The sequence below is a fragment of the Nelusetta ayraudi genome, unplaced genomic scaffold, assembly GCF_046127955.1.
Source record: "Nelusetta ayraudi isolate G7.1 ecotype Tasmania unplaced genomic scaffold, CSIRO-AGI_Nayr_v1 ptg000004l, whole genome shotgun sequence".
NCBI lineage: Eukaryota > Metazoa > Chordata > Actinopteri > Tetraodontiformes > Monacanthidae > Nelusetta > Nelusetta ayraudi.
Genome location: NW_027466054.1, coordinates 10,892,661 through 10,915,283, shown reverse-complemented (window position 1 = coordinate 10,915,283; position 22,623 = coordinate 10,892,661). Strand labels below are relative to the sequence as shown.

At 43.1% G+C, this 22,623-nt stretch overlaps 2 protein-coding genes across 10 annotated transcripts in view; one reads left to right on the top strand and one right to left on the bottom strand.

Moving 5' to 3' along the window:
- Positions 1-819: 819 nt before the first annotated feature.
- LOC142893645 (ubiquitin carboxyl-terminal hydrolase 37-like) lies at positions 820-7,041 on the bottom strand. Of its 8 annotated transcripts, XM_076034455.1 has the most exons (14): positions 6,021-6,862; positions 5,814-5,875; positions 5,433-5,520; positions 5,278-5,335; positions 5,037-5,167; positions 4,749-4,799; positions 4,548-4,679; positions 4,106-4,475; positions 3,630-3,729; positions 3,461-3,537; positions 3,262-3,370; positions 3,119-3,179; positions 2,302-2,459; positions 820-2,171 (listed from the first exon to the last, which is right to left on the bottom strand). In XM_076034455.1, exons 8-14 carry the CDS (start codon positions 4,312-4,314, stop codon positions 2,166-2,168), a joined length of 720 nt encoding a protein of 239 aa, XP_075890570.1. In that variant the 5' UTR covers positions 4,315-4,475; positions 4,548-4,679; positions 4,749-4,799; positions 5,037-5,167; positions 5,278-5,335; positions 5,433-5,520; positions 5,814-5,875; positions 6,021-6,862; the 3' UTR covers positions 820-2,165. The 8 variants fall into 8 exon arrangements, 6 of the variants coding, with proteins under 6 accessions (XP_075890570.1, XP_075890561.1, XP_075890579.1 ...); XM_076034446.1 differs by having other exon boundaries at positions 5,037-5,335; XM_076034464.1 differs by having other exon boundaries at positions 4,548-4,665; positions 5,037-5,335.
- A 5,461-nt stretch (positions 7,042-12,502) lies between these two features.
- The window catches only part of tll1 (tolloid-like 1), a 43,148-nt gene continuing 33,027 nt past the window's right edge, over positions 12,503-22,623 (top strand). The window contains exons 1-2 of one of the 2 annotated variants that reach the window (XM_076034416.1): positions 12,503-12,744; positions 14,032-14,606. In XM_076034416.1, coding sequence (XP_075890531.1) covers positions 14,426-14,606 — 181 coding nt within the window. In that variant the 5' untranslated portion in view covers positions 12,503-12,744; positions 14,032-14,425. Of the gene's footprint in view, positions 12,745-13,820; positions 14,607-22,623 lie in introns of those variants that run through there. The other variant, XM_076034407.1, reaches the window with a different exon arrangement.

Here is a 22,623-nt window from a genome sequence, read left to right as displayed (position 1 = left end):
ATATTAAACTGGCATAAAATAACTACTGGAGTAGTTGTTGGCTAATATAGTTTTCCGGCTGCTTTAATTCGTAGCTTAAATGTCTTTTAAATTGTCTTTTGGCTTATACTTGCATATGAATGTGTGTAAGAGTTGCTTTGTTTCGCAGAAACAATTTAAACAAGGAAACATAATTTTAACGAGGTTTCAAACAATTAGCAGCGGAACTAATGTTGTGGAGCCTCGGTAGGGGGGCAGTAAAGTTGCAACACCCACCTGTGAAGGAGGATGTTGTTAAGCAATTTAAACAATTTCCAACACCAGAAGTCGAACTTGAATAAACTAGTGAAGCTTGTGAAGCAACAGTTGCAACGTTTCTCCCCCTTTAAGAAATAAAGTAGCCAACGAGGTAAGCGTGTTTAGCTTTTGGTTTTTGTGTTGCTGGAGCATAATGTTAATGTTGTTAAGTTGAAAGCCTTTTAAGTTAGTGTTAGTGCTAATGGAATGATATCGCTAAATGCATGTGCGATAAATTGTGCACTTTGGGGTTTGTGTTTGTTCAAGTTCTTATTATTTCCTGCAATGTTTACATTTCTGTATGTGTTCAGTTCTGTGCAACTCCACTGATACTCAAAAACAATGAGGAAAAACAGTTCAAAAGCAACTTTAAACAAAATACAGCAAAATATAATTATTAATAAAGATAAGATTACAGCCATGGTATGTGGTAGCTCAAAGCAACAGTTGGTAAAGGTGGTGACTGGGATATAAAGAGTCTTTGAAGATGTTTTGGGCTCTGCTAATGTATGGTGAAGTGTTGATGTCCTTCCTGGGTAAGTTTTTATTTTTATTTTTTAAGTATTTCTTCCTTAATTGCAGCTGAAGAGCCACTATACCAGACAGAGTTATTATAGGTCAGTATGGGCGCTCAGTGAAAGGCCAGTAGCAGCTTCCACTTCATGTTGCTCCTCCTGATCATTCTCAGGAAATGGAGATGTTGCTGTGTCTTTTTTCACTGTTGAGGTCATCATTAGTTTTCCAGAAATTTGAAGCTGTGAATTATCTCCACACCGGCCCCGTTGATGTTAGTTCCTTTGTTTTTGCATTGTGCAATGAGAGATTGTTCTCTCAACATCGTACTGTCAATTTCGGAATCTCTTCTCTGTTAGCAGACTCATCTCAGAAGGCGGTGGTGAGGTCTGCAAATTTAATGAGCGAGTTGGTGGGGTAGTTTGTTGTGCAGTCATGTATGCAGTGTACAGAGTGGAGTTGTAGACTCAGCATGCATCCTTGTGGTGCATTGGTGCTGAGCCTGATGGCAAAGGAGTTGTTACCAACAGACTGTTGACTCGTCTGTGCCAAAATGCCTGGAAACCAAAGGGAGTGCCTCGTACCAGTGATAAACTTTGGGAGACCCACTAAAATTGTGTTATTTAAAATGTTACTCTACAAGTGAAAGATAAAAAGTTTTGTTTATTTACCAAAACATGTCTCAAAGGCCTATGCAACCAATAAAAAATTGCAAACATTCACTCTCTGCTTGTTTAAAATAATAAAAAAGGGTTATTGAGGTAGCTTAAAAACATCTCTGTGATATGTCAACATTTAGTACTTGCATGAAAGACAAGGCTTCTTCAGGTGTCTATTAAGTCAACCACGGTACAGATTGCCTAGTATAAACTTAAATGCTAACTTTACAGTGTCGTCTGATGGGCATAAAGTAACTACTCAAGAACTAGCAGCAAATTATTTTGGACATTTAGTTTACATTTTTGCTGTTTTAAAACGTACTAATGACACAAACGTCTTCAGATTTACACAAACATTTTTAAGAAGTAGATTAGATTACAAAAACAAATATATAAAAATAAATAAAAGTTGATATAACATAAAAGCTCTGCTTCTGTTTCGTGATACTATACTCCTTTTGCCCTTTTTTTATTCCTCAAAAAAGATGGACCAGAATCATTGCTGAATAATTACTGTGCTTCAGTACCGCTTGATTTCCTATGTACATTTTGCCTTTCACAGAAAACATATAGTTTCACTACTAAAGGCTGTAGTATGCTATAAATTAGTTCTGACATGAACTCAAGAATGCTCCTTCTGAAATATCCTGTCCTCAGGGGATGCTGCCATGGCATAACTTTAATGTTCATGAGTCTTCTCCTTGATGCGAGACTGTTTTACAGCTGCAAATAGTGAGAAAACATATTCACTAATAATCTGACAGATTTTGCAATGATTTGTGTGTGAACAATAATGAAAATGCTTATGGAATCAGTCAGGTGGGCCTAGGGCAGGATACTGTTGACCTCTTACCTCTCGGTGATAAAACAAGATGTATGCGCTTTCATCACGTAGCTGGCAGACACAGTCCCTTGTTGTCAGTCTGACATCTGAATCATCATAGGTGAACCAGCAGTCTTCGCTGCCGTCCATTTCTGCATCTGGGTTTACCCCCTCACTCAGGTAGTGGCCTAACATTGGATTGTTAAATTCAGTTACTTACTCGGGTTATGTTGACAACTTAAATTCTCTTCAAAAGGACAATCGGAAAAATGTAATTTATTTATTCACAATGCAGGCACATTATTGTAATTATTTGTTATGAATATGGAAAAATGCATGCAGGAGCTAACAGTTTGTTCTAGTAATTTAGTCATTTAAAAAGTGTTTTTTTTTGTTGCCTTAAACAGTGAGACCTAGTTGTAAATACAACTAACTGATTGACAAAGGCAAATAATAGTCTCGGGGTGTCACCCGCCTAGTTTTATTTGTAATTAGAAGGATGCAGCAGCCTAGTGACTCCGGCAGAATTTGTCTGCAAAAAGCTGTACAAAAGAATTTGACCACTAGATGTCATAGTTGCGCATTGCTTGATGCTTCCTTTGGGAATGTATGTGATAATAGTGGTATCACTTCTGTCCGTTTTTCTTTTCTAGCTGGCCCTGTCACTAAACAAGGAGAACAACAGAGTGCGTGTGATGTCCTTTTATTCTAGATGCCATGATACCTCTGTTTCTCTACATTGTTTAAAAAGACTCAAGGAAAATTATCACACGCTTAGGTGTGTGACAGTGAGTGGGATTTTTAAGATGGCTTAAATTACTGGAGTCAGGACATTGATACTGCTTACCTCTGTCTGCATTGTCACCAAGATGACTGATGACACTTACCAGTGTGTACCAGCCACATGCCTGAGAAGGACCACATTCGGTCACAACACACATACATCTGCATGCACAGCCCACATGTCAGTGTTGTGTTTGTACCTCTTACCTGGTTGGAGGTGAGCAGCAGCTGCTTGAACACTTGGATGCTACTCTGCAGTTTCCTCACTGTTAGGAACGGAGTGTAAAAGAAGCGCTTGAGTTGCAGCATCAGCACCCTGTGAACGGGATGTGAGCAGAAAAGAATTCTTAAGAATCTTGTTGAGATGTTCGTCCTGTTCATCTGTGCTTCAAGTGATGCAACTGACCTGGGCAAAGAGAGGAAGCTGGAATGCTGGCACGATTTGTGGTTACCACAATCACACTTGTAGTTTAGCTCTGTCTCCTGAACATGACCAACAGGCTGTTAGCTGCTGTCCGCACTGGATAATGTAGTCTAGCTGTGTGTCATGATCTCACAAAAGGAATGACCTTTACCATCAGGTGCATGTCGAGCATGTCCTCAATGGATCCTCTTGGCACCAAGTCCAAAGAAAGGTGAGTGAAGTTCTCAGTGTGTTTGGTTTGGCTCCCACAGCTGCAGTGAATCAAATATTAGAGCTGTCTGTGTGTGTAACCAAACAGCTTCCTTGAAGTTGAATCAGAAGTGACTGCTACAAGTTGCCGATACCAGGGACCCACTGAACATGACATTCACAAATGTTTAAGGACATTCTTGGAGTGCTACTTCCTAAGTATACAAGGGGGAGATGATATTTTCTGCGCATTTGGGATCAACAGATTTGAAATCCCACATTCAAGAAACAACTACTAGCGCGTTAAAACATCTGCAAACGGAAATGGTATAAGACAAAGAGAATAATGCTGCAGTCGGGCAAGATATCTTTGCCCCACATTCAAGCAGTGGATGCCAAGACCCAAGAACAACCCAACTTAAAACAAAGGCAACTGACCTCCTGCAGGTCCTGATGGTCTGCATTTTGAACAGAAGGTGATCCTCAACGGGACAGATGTATCTTTTTCCCCTGCTGGCAGCAATTTGCTGCAGCATAGGAGACAATTTCCGGATCTGGTAAAGAACGGTGGTCAGGAACTCGTGAGCGTCCTGAACACAGAGGCAGGTTGGCGGACAATGGTTTGATGGATGAAATGATCCTAACATCAATGGTCAACGGGAGCCACCAAACCAGAAAACTTGCCTTCTGCATGTCGTCGCAAAACTCGGGCGCCTCCACCGACACTGTTTGTTTAAACAGTGTGAGGGCATTGAGTTTGTAGTCGAAGTCTGTGGAGCGGTGGGCATTGACGATGTCCATGAGTCTTCTACACGGGGCAAATGATGGAGAGTGGTGAGTTTGTAGGTGGTGTCTTTTTGCACTTGTGTGTCCGCTCTACCTGATCACCTCAGCCTCGGGCACCAAACTCCACAGCTCCTTTGTCCGCCTGATGTCCCTGATGAAGTCTTTGAGGGTGATCAGGCTTTGGAGGCTGGCGATCATGTAGCAGTTTTGGGCTGAGTTGGGAAGCCTGTCACACGGACTCAATAAAACGAATGCACCAGTGCTGAACAGGTGCTCAACTTGCAGATATACTCACCCAAGCCAGTGCCTGTGACCCCCGAGCATTCTATACATAACGTCATTCCTCCTAAACAGAAACACAATCCCATAAATGTGTCTGTCTTCTTTTTGGCCACCTTTTCAATTCTTTCAACTGACATTTTAGCAGGTGGATATGTAAATCAAGAAATCTGGGAATCTCGCCATCTGGCATACCAGGCTCAGATTTTTTTTTTATTTTTTTTTTTACCATAACCACATTTTGCTCATTATACTGAAAGTAAAATTTTAGGAAAGGTTTTTCAAAGGGAGAAATAGTTGTTACCTGGTGTCCTGGTAAACTGTACTGTACAAGGCCTGTTGCACTGTGTCATGCACTGCCTTGTACAATGGAGTGGAAAGACTGGATGGCGTTTTCCATTGTGTTTCCTTGATTTCTTCACTGTCTGAGTCCATCTGCGTCATAGTTGGAGCTGTTAACTCACTCCTCACCCCTGGAGGCTGAGTGTGGACCTTAGCTTTATTAGAGCCAACAAAAAACCTGCTGAGATAGCCGGTCCTCTTGCCTGATTTTAGATTTGTTGATTCAGTGGTTGGTTCCTGCTCTGGGCTCGGTTTCTTTCTCTGTCAATTTAGCAAACATCAGAATTAACCCTGTCCAGTGGCGTTTATCTTTAAAGACACACTGAAAACACACTGTGGCACTTGCTGTCAAACGCACTCCTTTTCGACCGAAGAGCCTCTGCAGCCATGAGGTCCTCTTTGATTGGTTTTCTGTGGAGTTCTTATTGGCAGCATCATCTAAGATTCTGTTGATTAACAGTGTAAAAGACTGCACTTAACTAAAAGTAAGTAAGAAAGGTTGTACAGCTTTGAAATTAATAATAGATGTTTATGTATTATTATGCAATAATAATACATCATAAATACATTAGTACACACTTCAGGGACTGCGGAGACTAGCTTTTTTGGGAAGCTTTTTTTTTTTAACCTTGACACATTGTAAGCAGTTGACCAAATACTCATGTAGGCTACTGCTTGCTGCTATAAATGACATCATATTCTTTGGCCCCATTTTCACAGTGCTTGGATGTGCTCTTACTTTTCATTGGAGGTAAAGCTCAGCCCGCTCTCTGTCTCCCCAGCCTTTTTAGATTTCTTTTTCTGTGATAACAAAGAAAAGTGTACAACTGAGAGAATTGTGTCGTGAAAAAAGAGGTACAGCAGTGAGCTGAGGCCACATGGAGTGTGTAGAATTTCTAAAATATTAGAATATTAGAATTATATGGAAACTGGAAGTAGAACCAACCTTTTGATGAAAGAAACGCATTGTTTCATATTGTTCTGTAGTTAAAAGGTGACGTAAAAAGGTTTTTACCACTCCAAACATTTTGAAAAAAAGCTCCCGTTGTCCTCAAAGCATGCATTATATCTGTTTTAGTACTGAATGACCAAAAAAAAAAAAACGGTCAACGCCGCTAATGAAGCATATCAAAGACAAAATTCTGTTCTGTATACATTCTTCTTAGAATGTTCTCAGTTCTTTTTCACAATCCTCTAAGCGTTGTGCATTCTAATGCCATCCAAGTCAAGAGTGCACAGTGTAGAGCAGTGCAGAGTATTTAATCTTTCTTTGTTTCTCTCTTCCACCGTTTGTGAAAGGGTGGCACTTTTGCTCCAACTATGCCGTTGAATCAGCTGTTTTGTCACTAAATGCTAACTCTGCAGATCAATGGCCTCCTCGGTTTATTAGTCATACCAGCCTTATTAGCATCTGCTATTAGCATTTTCTCGTCAATACCATTGATCATCTGCAGCGCGAGGTGGAAGTTGTGATGTGAGAAAGTGGGAAAATGAAAGCGAGGGGCCTGATGAGACAGTCATTAGCAGAAGTTACATAGCATTACATTATGCACAATATTCAATCATTGTAAAGAGCCATCAGTTTCAGGTTAGTTAGTTTGTTGTTTTGAAGGATCATCAATACTTTCTAGTCCCCATTTCTGATATGAAAGTACAATGTTTCATGCCTTAAATGTAAGCTTTTGCTAATCATTGCATTTGTTTTGAAGTATTCTCTGATTTTTTTTTAGACAAATGGGAAGCAATTGGTTGACAAAATAATTAGCTAACATTATTAGGGCTTGTTGCTTGTGCAAAGCACAATCTTCTTCTTTGCAGGTGTCCAACTTCCCTGTCATTTATTGTTTTCTGTGAGTTTATGAAAAAGCCCATCTCCTACCTGAGAAATCTGTGTGCCCAAGCTCTACTGTACATTTTCCTGGGGCACTGTTCAGGCGGGTAAAATATAGGCAGTTCCATGCGTCCAGCGATGTATGGGAGTGGGGCCCAAACTGATTTTTAGTCAGTGGGCCTAAAAGGCCCTTAGGGGGCGACTCTTGTAGTATCAAAAATAACGTTGAACCATGTTTTCTCTTTGCAAAAAAGCTAATATTTTACAGGCAATTGAAATTTCCTCCTCGTGTAAAAACGTTCACAGATGTAAAAGGTCAGCTTTTATGACGAGAGAAAATGGCTGGAAAATTCCGAGTCTTGTCGCCTGATAGCATTTTCTCTCCCCCTTGTGAAAACACCAATGGGAAATCTGCCGACATTGTACGGTGTTGTGTACGGTGTGTATACAATAACACCCAGCTAAGTAGGAAGTGTTCTGTGTTCCAATTTCTGACGCTGCTTTGTTCAACAAATGTTTTTGTATGCAGAAAATAAATGTAAACATTGAACATTTGCGTTGTTTCCCATTTTGTCGAGTATCGCGTGGTTACGGTTGCATCTCGCACAAGTTTCAAGCACCGTCCCCACGAGAATGAACCCAAGTGAAAATGTGGCATTCCAGGAAATTTGCCAGCTGGGAGAGCATGTGAAAACGGCAGCCTCAAATTAAATACAGCCATTATATATTTTCATCATTTTACATCAGTTAAATGTAATCATTTTCTAGATGGCAATGTGTTGGTGTTGCAGTGACTTCAAAATGAGTAAGTTGTTATTTTATGGGAACGTTATCTTTTGGAGACAGAAAAGCAGACTACACTTCTTGAAAGGCGTAGTTGGTGATCTCAGTAAATGTTTATTGTTACAGAGAAATTTCCCCTCAAGCTATTTGGGCTTACGGCTATGAGACGGAACGACTAAGTCTGTGAGAACTCTGGGTAGACACTTGCTCACAATGTTTAAGCTTTGGAAAGACAAGAAAGAGCCTGTGTATTTTATTTTGGGTGTATTATGTGTGAAATCAGAAAGGTTGATGCGGATGTATCCTGTTCCAGTGGATGTTGGAGGTCCACACTAGAACACAGTGTCTGTTCTCGTTGCTGCCATGTTTTCCTAACTTGTGGTTTGGACCTGCTCAGAGGGTACATGTGCAGAAAAACAACCTCAAACACGGAGAAAGGAACAGAAGGCCTTTTTTGTTTAAGACTGTTGTAATAACGTTTGTTTCTTATGAAAACTAGTAAGTCAGCCTTAGCTGAAGAGATGTCTTATGGTGTTCCTCTCCATGCCTTGTTCTCATTTTTTCCTCAGCAGCACAGACATAAAAATCTACTATCACTGTTGGTATAATTTGCGTTACACCCTGAAATTGAATATTTCTAAACAAAAATAAGGCCTGTGCTATGGGGAATATGTTAAAGTAACAGTAAGTAACAATAAGGTCAAGTTATGATTGTTTTTTTTTTGTCATGAATTATTAAAAAAAATAAAAACTGTTATGAGTAATAAGCAGACAGACACCCATGTTTTCCATGTTCACTGGACAAGGATGTGTCATAACTTGTGAATGTAAATAATACATTTACTTTATGAAACTAATAGTTTAATCTGATCTGGGACGTTTTAAAGGCATTAGACTAAAGTTTCTTTACCAGTGTTTTTGAGTCCATCCTTTACTGACCTTAGCTTGCCCGCTTTTTAGAAAAAAAATGTATGCGAACAACAAGCACTGACACCCGGGGCCCACCCACTGCGGCCGTCTTGTTATTAATACACTTCCAAACAAAAAAGTACTTCAAGGGATCAGTATTAGTATAAACAAGTGTTTTTGCTGGAAGTTTCCAACAGGGGGATAAATATCATGTAAGGCTGCTCCTCTGGAGACCAGGATGAAACCCTTGGGTGAAGCGTGTTGGGGTAATCAATCATTGTTTCTGTTTGAACTATTTGGATTTATTTTCGCTTTTCTTTGTTTTCTTTTTCTTTCACATTGACATGTTTGAAATAAATTTTCATTCATTCATTCATTCATTCATTCATTCATTCATTCATAAAAATATGCAATTCCTCAAACTATGAAGAAATTTGTATTTCATATTCCAGAAGTACAGGGAAGATGATAAATTGAATTCACAATATTTTATTTCTCCCATCTGTTGTTGCAACATAAGTATTTACAATATTGATGTTATTTTTCATCAGTTTCGTATTTGACATTTACGAAATCAGAATTTGGTCTTTCTGTACCACAGCACTTGAGGAGGGGAAGTGTAGACATGCGCTGGTGTTACACGTCAACCTCCATCTCTTCCCCTTGCAGCTGCAAACAGATTTTCTTTACCCAACGACCTACATCCTGTACTTGACCTCCTTCTCCACTCGGTTGGCACGAGAGAAGAAAGCGGTTTGAGTCATATGTCCGACGCTTACGGCCCCGATGGGGCAGAGCGAGGAGCGGGTTGGCACGTGCATGGTCACTCCCACATGCTCCAACGCACAGGAGGTGTCCGAGGAGAGATGGACGCGGGGAATCGGAGCCTTGTGAGGTGCAGAAAAGAGGAAATGAGCGCCGGAGCGAGGGAATGGCACGCACAGCTTGGCATTTAAACAGAGGATTTCCTCCCTGTACCTTGTCTTCCCTCCGCTGTTTACATAAGGGCAGACTTTTTACACATAGCTCTTATCAAAGTGCAAGAGTGTTGTGCATACTCTCAGTAAAAGAACAACAGCCAAGACTTCTACTAATAAAACAACAAAAAACATTTACTGAAAGTTAAAAGGATTATTCTTCAAATGGTCCATGCACACCATTGATCCAAGGAGGTAAACGGTTGGGAAAATAGTATGAAACCAGAGTGAGCGCGGTACTCCTGGCTCTTGTTTGTTACCTTACCAACTACTTTGGATTGGATTCATGACCAAAAATCATCTTAACAACTAGGGGATTCCCCGATACCACTTTTTCACAGAAAGAGTTGAATACGAGTACTCGCACTTGCATTTCAGTACTCACCAATACCGATACCGAGTACCGAATAATGCTTTTCCACAGATGTTATTTGAACAACATTCCTCTACATGTTTTTCTGCAACATGGGTGACTGTCACAAGTTTCACTGCAGTAAACACAAATTTAACAAAATTGTTACATACATACACACACAATTGGTATCAGTGCCGTGGTATCGGCACATATTTTACAAGTACAAGTAGATTACTCAACTCCGGTATCGGTACCGATACCCAATACCGCTATTGGTATTGGTGCATCCCTACTGACATCACCCAAGCCTCTTCTACACATTCCTGTAGCATTATAACAAATGTTTTGCCACTTAACCTGCCACTCATCACTTCATAGTTAATGAGAAAAGATAATTGGCAGACAAATGTTTGCATAGAATCACTGATGCTTTACCGGCTTCGCGACACCAACCACAGACAAAAAACGATGAGGAAAACATTGCTGTTCAAGTCTTGGCTGTGGTGGTTTCTGAAAACTACAGTCTAAAATGTGAAAGGGCCGTCAAACTTGAACCTTTCCACTCACAGCTGCAGTTGTTAAAAACAAGTCTCTGCCGCTCTACCGCTCCAAAGAGTGTTAACGATGGCTGTGGAAGCACAGCAAGTGTTTCAATGCGCAGTGAGAGTTTGTTGTGTATTGTGTCAAGATCATTCTCATCTGTCATGAGTTAAGTGGAGTCTTTAGCTCCCCTCGGTGGCTATAGGTCTGCGGTGAACACGTGCAGACCACACGACCCGGCACCTTCACTTCTCAAGAAACGAGCTCGTAAAGGCTGCGGAATTTCTGAGATCTCAGCTCTGAAGTGTTGCCGCTTTGTAATGTACAGTGCAGCATTCCTTTTCTAACCAGCTTCCTTTTTACTTGTAAATAAAGCAGGAAGCACGTGCCCTTCATAACCGCAGAAGGCGACAAAGCGGAAAATACAGGAAGCATCCGTAAATCCAGCTGCCCCGTTCATCATTTATATCAAAAGTGGGTGAGACAAACTTCTAATTTAGTCCTATAAACATGAACTTCTTTCGGCCTCCTCAAACAAATTACCTTTTCAACCACTTTTTGCAAAGTTTGATAAACTGACTCACTGTTGAACACAGGTGGAGTCTTATTTAGTGCACACCAGGGCTAAACTCCAATGGTAAGCTTTAAAGTAAGATGTTTAGTCTTCATTTTCCATATGTTAAAGTCACTTTATAAGAACAATGAAGTGACAATATTTAAAGGTTGAATGTTTTTGATCAAGGCTGTTGAAATAACAACAGATTTAAATCGATGTGTATGAATTTGTAAATGATTTGATCAATTGGCTGTTTTACTGATGACTGAGCTTGTAGGTCTGATGAGTCTGAAAGTGTGTTTTGGGCCAAAAGGCTAATAATAGTGCTTGAGTAACAGAAGACCACAGCACCTGGGGGAGTCTCAGGGGTGTGTTGATTGAGGGTGTGTGTGTGTGCGTGCGCTGCTGCTGCGTCAGTGAGCAGGGCTGTGGTGGTCAGTGTGACGGCTCAGAGTGCTGGCGAGGTGCTTTTGCAGAGTTTCAGTGATCGATACGTGCTTTAAATAGGGACACAAACACCTGAACACAGCATTAATCTCAATAGCAGGATCCTATTTAAAAAGCGAGCGTTTCTGCTGAATAGTTTGGCCAGGTTGCAGCCACAGGGAGGTGCAGTAAGTGGCTGCTGATACCTGGACCCCGCTCGATGCGCTCGCCAGCGTTATTTATTTGATTTATTCAAGAGGGACGTCCAGACGACTCGCACACAAATAATGTTGAAGTAAAGTTAGTTCACAAGAAGTTCCGAGTTATGACTTAGATGCAATTTACTCTAACAGTCTGCAGATGGGAAGCTAATACTATTTTTATGTCAGCTGACAGCATAAGACTAGTAACATTTAGTTTGTATAACAGCACATACCTGTAGGAATCTTTATGCTTTAACCTAAATCTGACAACCTGTTGTCACTCATGCACCCTTTGTGACGTCACAAATGGCTGATGATTTGTGTCTCGATAAATGATATTTGATCTCAACTTTCTGAATTATGGATTTGTCATGAGTTATAACCAAGGGCTATAAAACAAAGTGATGACAAGCGGCGGACTTTTTCATTTCAATTTGGAGTGCAATCCAGTGTTATTTAAACTCAGCCTAAGAGCTATAGTCTGTAGTAGCCAACATTTTTGTAACAAATGCCACACCAGTAAACTCCCAGATAATTACAGGCCTGACGGGTTTTTTTTTTCCTTCTTTTTAATGTCATCCAGCTGGTTTTTAATCATTTTTTAAAATGATACTTTCTGCATTTCACATGCTTGTGGAGGCCAATATGTAGAGGGTGATGACCTTAATATTAAAAAAAAAAAATAAAAAAAAAAAATAAAAATCACATACATATGTGTGTGTGTGTGTGTGTGTGTGTGTGTTTGCTGTCTGCAGGGGATTTGGGTCCGTGGCCCAGGCGTGTGTGTGTTGTGGGACAGCTTGCGGCTGGATTGATACGGTGACGTCAGCCCGCCGCTACCTCTCCCAGAGGGCAGGATTAGTCTGGAGCAGGAGGAGAGACAGCGCTCCAGTAATCTCCCGGTAATAAATGTGGGGAGACGCGCACGATCCGAGCTCCACCACCGAGTGACACCCGACCCAACCCACCCACCCACCGTCGCACGTGCGCGCGCGCGCCCCCCATGGGCCCTCCGGAGTGGAGGACGCGTGCGTTTGGATGCATGCGTGCCGACGCCGCGGCGAATCGACGGGGCAGGTGAAGGCTGCAGGTAAGCTGCGGGTGAACTCGTCCTCGGGAGGATTTACCTTGGCAAGGTGTTCGCCGGCTGCACCGCGTGTCTGTCAACAACCGCTGCCGTTTTATCTATTTACCCCCCCTCCCTCCACTGACCCGGTTGTGTATGTGCGGGCGGGCGTGCAGGTCGCAGCGTGAGATTACAGCGTGGGTTTTGACAACTTTAAGAGAGCGTGCAAAATGTGATTTTTATTATATTTTTTCAAGCCACGTGCTGGAGCGCAGCGTGGATTGATGATGCGGGGTGGATCATGAACCCACATGACCTCAGTTTGCTCATCTGCCGCCGGCCGAGCTGATGCTGCCAGGGTCAGAGTATCCAGAGCACAGACTTCATTCGACCTTCCGCTCGGGATATTAACCATCATCTATCATGTGCTTTCCATAGATAATTCTTTAAATCACACATTTTGGACTGTGTCTGTGATATGTACCCTATGCTATGTGCAGATACAGTTCATGACATCGTTTCAGAGGCCACGGATGCGCATTTTTACGCACAATAACTGTACAAATCCAAAAAACTGTACAAAAATTTTTTTTTTTTAGTTTTTTTCTTCATCCACAGCATTATTCTGCTCCCCAGCACCCATGGAGTGTTTTGGCGGGGATTGTAAAAGCAAACGCATTTATACCTTTAGGCTGTGGTCATTTATGGCACTTGGCACCTGCCTCTTAATAACAGGATAACCACCCCCCTCACCCGCCCATTACGCACGGGGTCCGCGGGGCGACGGACACTAAAAGCTCACTGACCAATTTGAAACAACCGTGTTACTTTTACCGCTACCGGTGTTTGCGGCTGCGCTGGAGCTGACTGTACTTTACAGATCCGTGTGAATAGGTGGAATAAGAAGCGGCCCACCACCCTCTCAGGACAGGTGTGTGTGTGTGTGTGTGTGTGTGTGTGTGTGTGTGTGTGTGTGTGTGTGTGTCACTGGAAGACACACTGGAAGGCGGAGAAACAGGGAGAGGGAGAGAGACTACTATACTCGCAGCAGCAGTGTGAGTCAAGAGCTCTGCTCAGAATACGCGCGTCGCTGTTCCGTGTGTGCGTGTATACGTGTGTGTGTGTGTGTGTGTGTGTGTGTGGGAGAGAGAGAGAGAGAGAGAGAGAGAGAGAGAGAGAGAGAGAGAGAGAGCAGCTGCGGACACTCCTCCGTGCGTCTTTTGCGCTCCCAGAGATCATCCGGCGCTCATCCCCTTACCTCCTCCCTCCTCCTCCTCCTCCTCCTCCTCCACCTCCTCCCCTCTGCTCCAGCAGCCTCACCTGCGCAGCGGAGGACGGCGCAGGACTTCCACATGCAGGCGGACCGCGCTGGCTGACCCGCGGACGCGCACATCGACCTCGGCACCACCTCTCACCATGAGTGAGAACCGGCCAGAGTAACTTCTGACGGTGGCAGGGGAACCGCAGCAGCAGCGGCAGCAGCAGCAGGAGGAGCAGCGCCGTCTCGTCGGAACTGTCAGCGGAGGAGCCCGGTCTTCGCGATGAGCCGCTAGATTCTTGCCGCCGATGCTTCCCCAGGAGAGCGGATCCGTCTCCTGACAGCAGAGGAGGCGAGGAAGCGAGCACTCACCTCCACCGCCCCTTACCCCTACCAGCACAGCCTCTCCACCTCCCAACCCCCACCCGGGTTCCCTTCACCCCTCAGATGGACCGAGTGCCCACGGCACTGGCAGCTAAGATGCGCTGGATCGCGCTGGTGCTCGCCGGCTTGACTTTCTGGGGCAAAGTTACGATCTGTGACTGTTTCGACTACGGGGAGCCAGACTACGACTACTATGAGGAGGAGAGAGCGGACACCATTGACTACAAAGATCCGTGCAAAGCCGGTAAGTCGCGGATTTGCTCTCTGTTACACCGTTCCAACTGAGCGTGTGAGTCCAGAAGAAAAAAAAAATGGCTCGGAGGTGGCACGTGTGTGCACGAGAGACGGGCGCGCGCTCGTTTGTGTGTGTGTGTGTGAGAGAGAATAGGCACCGCTCCAGATGTCCTCCTCCCTCCCAACCAGCCTTCATAACAGATAAGTCAGTATCAGCGGTGATCCCGCGGGAAGAGGACACGTGCAGCGCGGTGACAATATACCGTGTCCGTGCGCAACCGTGCACGCGAATGCACGCGTCACCTGTGGGGCTTCCAGTTTTGAAAAGCGAGGCGGGCGTGCAAAAGCGGGCAGGCAGCGCGTGCGCGTTCGACGCGAAGTCAGCCCGGCCGTACGCAAATATACGGGCGGCAGAGTGAGAAACAGCTGGACCAAGAAGCTGCGTGATCTGCGATGCGCACGCTCTGCCTCACGCACGCTCGGAATGATAAAATTATGTTGGACATTTAATGACACGCTGCGAATCACCGGGGAGGGGGTGGGGGGTGGAGAGACTGTTTGCTCCTAAAATACACGGTAGGTGTCACCAGCTATGAAGCTCTAAGTTATTAAGTTTACAACGGTGTAATTTGTGGATTGTGGCAACCGACTGTGGCACTGGTTTTAAAGTGAGTGCATTATTGCTTTTAGAGGTGTGAATTTGTGCCATGCTGTGCGGCTCCCACCGCTGTGAACTCACAACTTCTAAAGAATCCCTTTAAGTTTTATGTCTTGTTTCGAGCAGAGCCATATGGATCCACCCTGTGGATGTACAGTGTGCAGTAAATGTGTGTATACGTTCAAGAGTGACCGAGCTCTTGACTCCGAATATAACCTACAATATCTTCCAGCCGTGACTCACTTAGAAAATAGCAACTTTGAGGAGAATTCTTCATTGTCCGAATGCCTAAGTCAAGCGTGGTAGCAGGCATCATTACACAGAGCAGGTGGAGGAGTTGGAAACTCCTCTCTCCTCCTCTAGTTGTGTAAACATACAGACATGATGTCAGAGCAATTCACTTTTTTTTCCTCATAACTGCTCCTGTTGCAGTGGCACCCGCCCGGCCACAAGTACACATACATTTTCCCCGTTCTGTTTATCCGTGCAACATAGTTAATGTTATTTGTGATGACACGCTGAACTGATAAGAACTCCACCCAGACGGCGCAGCGTCCAGTTGCTGACCGACACACATTCCTCACATACCAAATGCACAAACCTGACAACCCAGTGTGCAAGAGAGTCTATGCGTTTCATGTGCACGTCACACTGATCTCTGTGTGGGTGATTTTGTGTTGATACTTTGGTCACATGATCCTGCGGTCTTTGGGTATGTCCGGACCCTCGTGCGCCTGTTTGGATGAAAGCCTGGCCGGTTAGAAGGGAGACAGTCTATATATGTTTGGGTAACTGAGCGACGGTTGTAGGTTAAAATAACTGAGAAAACACAAGTGCACATAAAGAAAGCATTCATAATTTTGCACATGGATCTTTCACGCCGTCTCCACTGGTTGGATCAAACCTCCATCTGTTCTTAGTCCTCAGTCTTCCGATCTATCTATCTATCTATCTATCTATCTATCTATCTATCTATCTATCTGTTGTTTATGCACAAATAAGGAACTATTTCAACAGTTCCAAAAAGTTGAAGTTTCCAAACTTAAAGTTTGTGAATAGAAAATCATCTTGACAGTGTTCCATAATATCTAGAGAAGGCTTGTCAAATTGTACATATTATTCTCCAAACATTTAAACACACCGCGTTTTGACTTACAAAGATGTGAACACAAACATTCCGAAAACCACTTGTGCACATTGCACAACAACCTCCCCGTCGAGGAAAAAAGAGCGACCTATTAATCGATATGGAAGAAATTTGCTGCACCTGCAGGGTAAATAGCTACTGGCGACGTCTTGAGTGCGTGCGTGCCCAGTAAGACGTGGAAGTGTGCCTCATTCCAGGCCTGACCCTGTGGCATCGGGTCTGAGTGGTTGGTATTCCACCTCCTGTTTTCGCTGGGAAAACACAAGAGGAATATTTGGCTGTCTGCTTATCTCCTTCGAGTCCAGCGCTGGTAGACAGGAGAACACACACTTCCAGGTCCTTTGTGAAGTGATTTCCCTACATGAGCGCACGCACGCACGCACTAGTCGCACGCACGCACGCACACACACACACGCACACACACGCACACCGAGCTCCCTCCATTCACCCCAGCTTATCTCTTCCTGGTTGTCTGCATCCTGCTACTCAGCTGGAGATGACACACGCGCGGGCACACACATACACACACGCTCTCGTAAAGACGCGCGCAAGCTCTCCCCGCTCGCTCGAGAGTCATTCATGCTTCCTTCCAAATCACTGTTCTCATAAAAACGCTCGCACAAACGGAGTGAAAGCTAAACAAACCAAAAGCGTCCGATGGAAGGTGGTGGATGGGGGGGAAGGGGGTGTCGTTTCTTCAGTGGTGACCCGGGACACAAACTGCCCTCTGCTCCATTAGTGACGTGTCGTAAGACTGTGCAGTGGTGATGGACTCCTTCTCGTTTAAGTTATCGAGGTGTGCAAGTGTTGACAATCGCAGAGTGTTGACTTCTCGGGGCACTTGGGTGCGCTGAAAAGTTACATCACCATTTCCATGCGGAGTCTAAAGCAGAACCTTTTGTTTTGGGAAGTGAAAACCATTATAATGTTCACATAAGGGCTTTTCTTTTACGTGTCAGTGGATTTGGCTGCAATGCTGTGCTGACATGTGAAACGTTTCCAAAAAGTATCCACATAACTGGTTCAGGGCAGTCCAATGCTTCCTAGTAGTGAAGTGAAATGTGACTTCACTCCAGATACACGCATTGGAACAAAACCTATTTGCAGTACAATTACACCACTAGAGTACCAATGTAGTAGTTTTGCACTGCATGTACTGTAGACCAAAACAAACTTGCTCCCTGCATGTCATCAGTGGCCACTGCAGCAGCTGCAATGAAGCTCCACTGAGAAAACAAGGGTAGATGTAAGAGCAAGAATGAGAAGTGTATGTGTATGTGACTGTGCACGTCTTCACAATTATACATTTATTTTTAAACGCTGCTGTTTGCTAGGCCGCTCCTCGTCGAAACACAACGTGACCTAGCTTTTCACCTGCATTCACCTGCATCCATTTGTTTTTGTCCAAAACAAACGCGGACCAGCTCCATTACTTTGCCTGCTGCAACCGGGAGCATGGCATTGGTGTGACCTCCCATTAGTCCGAACAATTTGCCCATTGGTGGGACCGCCCCTAACCGTAGCCTGAACCCAAACCCAAACCCTAAACCCAACCCTAACCCTAATGGGAGGTCGGACCAATGGGCATTTTGTCGGACTAATGGGAGGCCGGACTAATGGGCAGTTCCCCTGCAACCTATGTCAAGCTATATCAGCAGATATCAGCAGCTGTTTTGAACTAAATTCAAAACAACTGCCCAGATTATCACTCCTGTATCCACTCAGGCTATAACTGTCTATACAAATTAGCAATTATTTTGGTGTGTGATAAGTAATGTAGATGTTTTTTTGTCTATTGTCATATATGTCGACGATACAAGATTGTTGAGAATCTCTGTTGCTCTGTAGTCTTTAGAGGTTTTGTAAGGTTGTGTAATTGACATTTTTTCCTCCTCTGCATTTGCTCAAGGCACCAGGTGTGTCTCTTCGTTTGCCCATGTTCTTGTGTTTGTGAGTGTTTGGTTCAGAGAGCGGAGACCACTATATCGTGACTGTGAGCCACAGCTACCGTTCACCCCTTCCCCCCTTCCTCAGTAGGAAGGAAACTGGAGCAACGTCCATATGCGTGTGTGACACTGTGGCTGCATTGTGTGTGTGTGTGTGTGTGTTTGAGCGGGAGGATGAGCGGTCTCATTCATATTATATTAAACAGGATTTTCCCGAGCAGAGTGCTCCTGCCACCGAGCTTCCGAAGTCTTTCTCAGGATTCCCGCTTCAGCAGAAAGTCGGCGGCCTCGCCGAGAACCCACTGTTTGTTTTGGAGCATCATTGTTCCGGAGGTGCAGAAGCAATGAGTCAGCACCGCCGTCACTCCGCCCACCTGCCACGAAATGCTCAATTATTAAATGTCCGGCTGCTTTTATGTCACCTAGCCTTTCCTCATGGTATTTATAGCGGCAGGAATCACTCCTGTACGCCCATTATTGGCCATAGAAAAGCAAGCTTCTCTTTGCTCTCTCTTTCTCTGCTCTTCTTCCCAGTTCCACGGTTATTCTGATGCCTTGTCTGAGCACACAGAGCTATACAGTTATGGTTTTGGCTCCTTGTAACCTTCACTGTGTTTGGTGCACACTGCAAGTTTAACGACATGGTTCACTGACTTATTCTAAATTTGATTTTTTGACTTCATGACCCAAATGATTGCAATTGTTTATTGTATAAGAGATCTGCAGCTATTAACACATACTATTGCCATGTCAAGCAATCAAGACAGTCTATCAACATTTCCGAGGATAACTTGTTTGTTTTTCAAATTAGGGAGATTAATAAAACAACTCCAAAGATGCAATTAAATCTTACAAAGTTGTTCACTGATGTGCCTCTCACCCACAAGCATATGTCTGCACCTTCCAATAGTCTTAGAAAAGACTCCCCATTGCTTATAGTAACATTATTTACAGCAAAATACTGTACACACAGTGCAGTAATACTTTTACAGTGAAAAATTATGTTCAAAGTAATATTTCAAACAGGGTTTTCATTCTTCACTTTATTTGTTATTTAGATTTTCAATTTAAATTTTTTTTTAAATGTGTATTATTATTCATTCATTTTTTATTTGTGAGTCCTTGTCTTTTATTTTCGCATACAGTATTTGCCAAAAACAACACTTTGACTAGCAGTTAATATCTGACAACTAGGTGAGGATAATTGAAAGTTTTACCTTTTCTGGAGTTCTTGAGGTTCTTTTTAAAGTAATTGTCTGTGATCAACAACTGTTATTCAGGTGATGACCCCATGTCCTTACAGTACATTTGGTATGTGTACCAATGGCCGACTACTTAGCAATCTGACCACAATTACCAACATGTGATCTGCAATATCATGCCATTAATTGGCATTTTGACGACTGAATATTCAACAGTGGACTTTTTTTGTTACGTCCTTTATTGTTTGTTTAGACATTTTCGCTGCCCAAAAGCTCCAGTGCGGAATTTCTATGCCGTGTTTTTGAGCCGAACGGTAAAGCTGAAGATCAAGAGCTAAACAATAACTGAACGTGAAGCAGAACTTGAGTGGAGCTTTAGATTTAGATCATAATTCTCTATAGGCTCATTAGTGAACTCTCTCTCACACGCTTGCATTGAATGAACAGTTTTCCAGTATGGAAACAGAATTTACTTTACCTTCACAGTCTTTCAACAGTTTCAAATCTGCTTGTGTGAGAGTTCTTTATAATGTGATTTATGGGCTGTAATCCCTTTAAACGCTTTAGTCTTTGTAATCGCACTGATGAAGTCCAGCATCCTCCCAAGCTGCATTGTTCTCCATGAAAAAAACCAAACGTTCCACCTTTCAGTTGGAGATTTGGACCCATCGGTGCACACCCAGGTCGTTAAGTAAAGACTGACCTTATCCCGTCACAATGCCTGGCCTGGAGTTGCGACACTCTGGGGGACAAGTCTTGGTGTTAGAACGATGTGATCTCATTGGTTGACGAACTTTCTCTGACAGGGTGAATACCGCTATGTTTTTTTCTGTCTCAATGTCAACACTTATCTCTCGTTTCTGTGTTAAATTAACTGTAGGCTCTTCTGAAGTTACCTTGCCTGTACTATTATTTTAATTACTGTCAAATTTCTCACCATTATAATCTTTAATTGGCTCCCAAACCTTTTCATCGCAATTAATCATTCCAACCTTTGCATTGTAATTGTACCGCGGCTTCTCTGTGATATTTCTGTGCACTGTCCACCACTAACACTAGCATTTTTCTTTTTTGTAATGTTTATTCTAAGAAAAGGGTTGTTCCCCCTAAAGCTGTGACATTTTTTTGTTATAAGTCTGAGATGCTTTTTCCAGGTCAGTTCAGTCGTCCAGTTTTCCTCGGTGCCATCTGTTTGTTGCGGTGTTTGTGCATGAAGAAGCTTTGGCCTCTTTGGCCTTTCTGTTTCATCTTTGACTCTGGTGAAATACCTTGAATTGAAGTTCACACGTGCATCTTTAAAGAAAACAATTTAATGCATGGCTTTAATTATCCTCTTTAAATTTTTTTCAGTTTATTTATTTCCTGTCACAGATGTTGATCTTATCCCGTCCTCTCTCTGTGCTGGTCAAGTCTTTCACATTTTGGCAGGAGGGCGGGGATGTGAACTTTTTTGAACTTGGGCTGAGTTTCTGCATTTTTCATTTCTATTTCTTTAACACATTTTTAACTGATGACATTTCTGCCTCCAGTGTCACTTCACATTGCAACACCTTTGCAGCGTGAGTGTAACTGAGGAAAGCTGCACAGAGTGTGACACCTACAGGGATGGTTTATAGCGTCAAATCAATAACCAAACACATCATCTAGAATGAGATAAGTCTATGCTGAGTGATTCAAGTCACTGCTTATTTCTCACAGGGTGCTTCCAGCATTAATCTTCCTTTCAGGCAATAGGATGGTTTTATTATTATTCTCATATACATATTACATATTATTCTCTTTGTACGACTTTGTATTACCTTAACAATCGGTGAGGATAAAAAGGGCAATCCCACTTGATGTGAGCAAAGATTGAGACCTTGTGCTGATTCTTCATATTTGGGATGTGTTTGATACTTTTTGCTTTGTTCAGTCCGCAGCCTGTAACTTCAGCTTTGGTCTTCATGATCCAGCAAGGACCTACAGTAGTCTTTGCTGGATCCACTTTTCTTGGTTCTTTGTCTGGTGAAACATGAAAAAAATGGTTCTAAAACAACCACTGGCATTCCAACTAAAGAAAAGTATTTCAGTTATGAAATCAAATTAATTTTGGATGCGCCAAAGATAGTAGTTAGCAGGAGAGAATCAGGAAAATCTGCGTAGACTGTGGCCAGATGTTTCCTAACGAAAGTCTAAAAGAGAGAGGTGGGGATAGTTTAGACACTGCAGCATGGCGGTGTAGGGTGACGTAGTGTCTCTACGCAATTGCCTCCTCACGCCGGGTGGAGAGATAAGCTGACATCTAGATAGACAACCAAGGATAATAACAATCAGAAAGATGTGTGAGAGCACGCACATGGAATGGATTCAGCATGATGCTAGACATAAACTATGATTTCTGGTATGGAGACAGGGCTCTTCCCAAGCGTTTCGCCAGAGCTTGGCTGGATGAGTTGAACAGATGATATCGCGTGGCGAAACGTTATGTGACGGCGTCACGTGAACGCGGCGTGGTAGCATAAGGACGTGGAGAGTGCTTGTGTGAGCTTGTCACACATATTTGACTTCTGCCGGCAGCAGCCAGTAGCTGCGTTTTCCAATAACCCTAGAATTGCACAAAAACTAAATATCGCAATAAAAAACTGGCAATGGAAAAACCTCTCAAATACTGCTAAAAGGTTTTTAAGATCTCATGTGGTGGTTTTTCATATGTATGAATATAGAGGTATATCGCAAAAGTGTAATGGAAACACTTTTTTTTCCCGCATTTACACGTCAGCGGATGTCACGTGACCAGTTCACTTCAAGTGAAAATGGCACGTTATGTTTGGATGGAGGAGGAGACTGAATATTTTTTACAAGTAATCAAAAAGAAAAATTTAACAACCATTCTTGACAGCAAACAAATGTAACCAAACAAAAGCAAACGTAATTCTCGTAAATTTTGTGGGACAAAATTTTACGAGAATTACTGCTTATGTGCTTAACAACGTTCAATGGAAACACCTGCAAATTTTAGAAATATCGCTTTTGTTTTGGGAAAAACCATAATGGAAACGCAGCGAGTTACTCACATATGTTTGCTAAACTCTTAT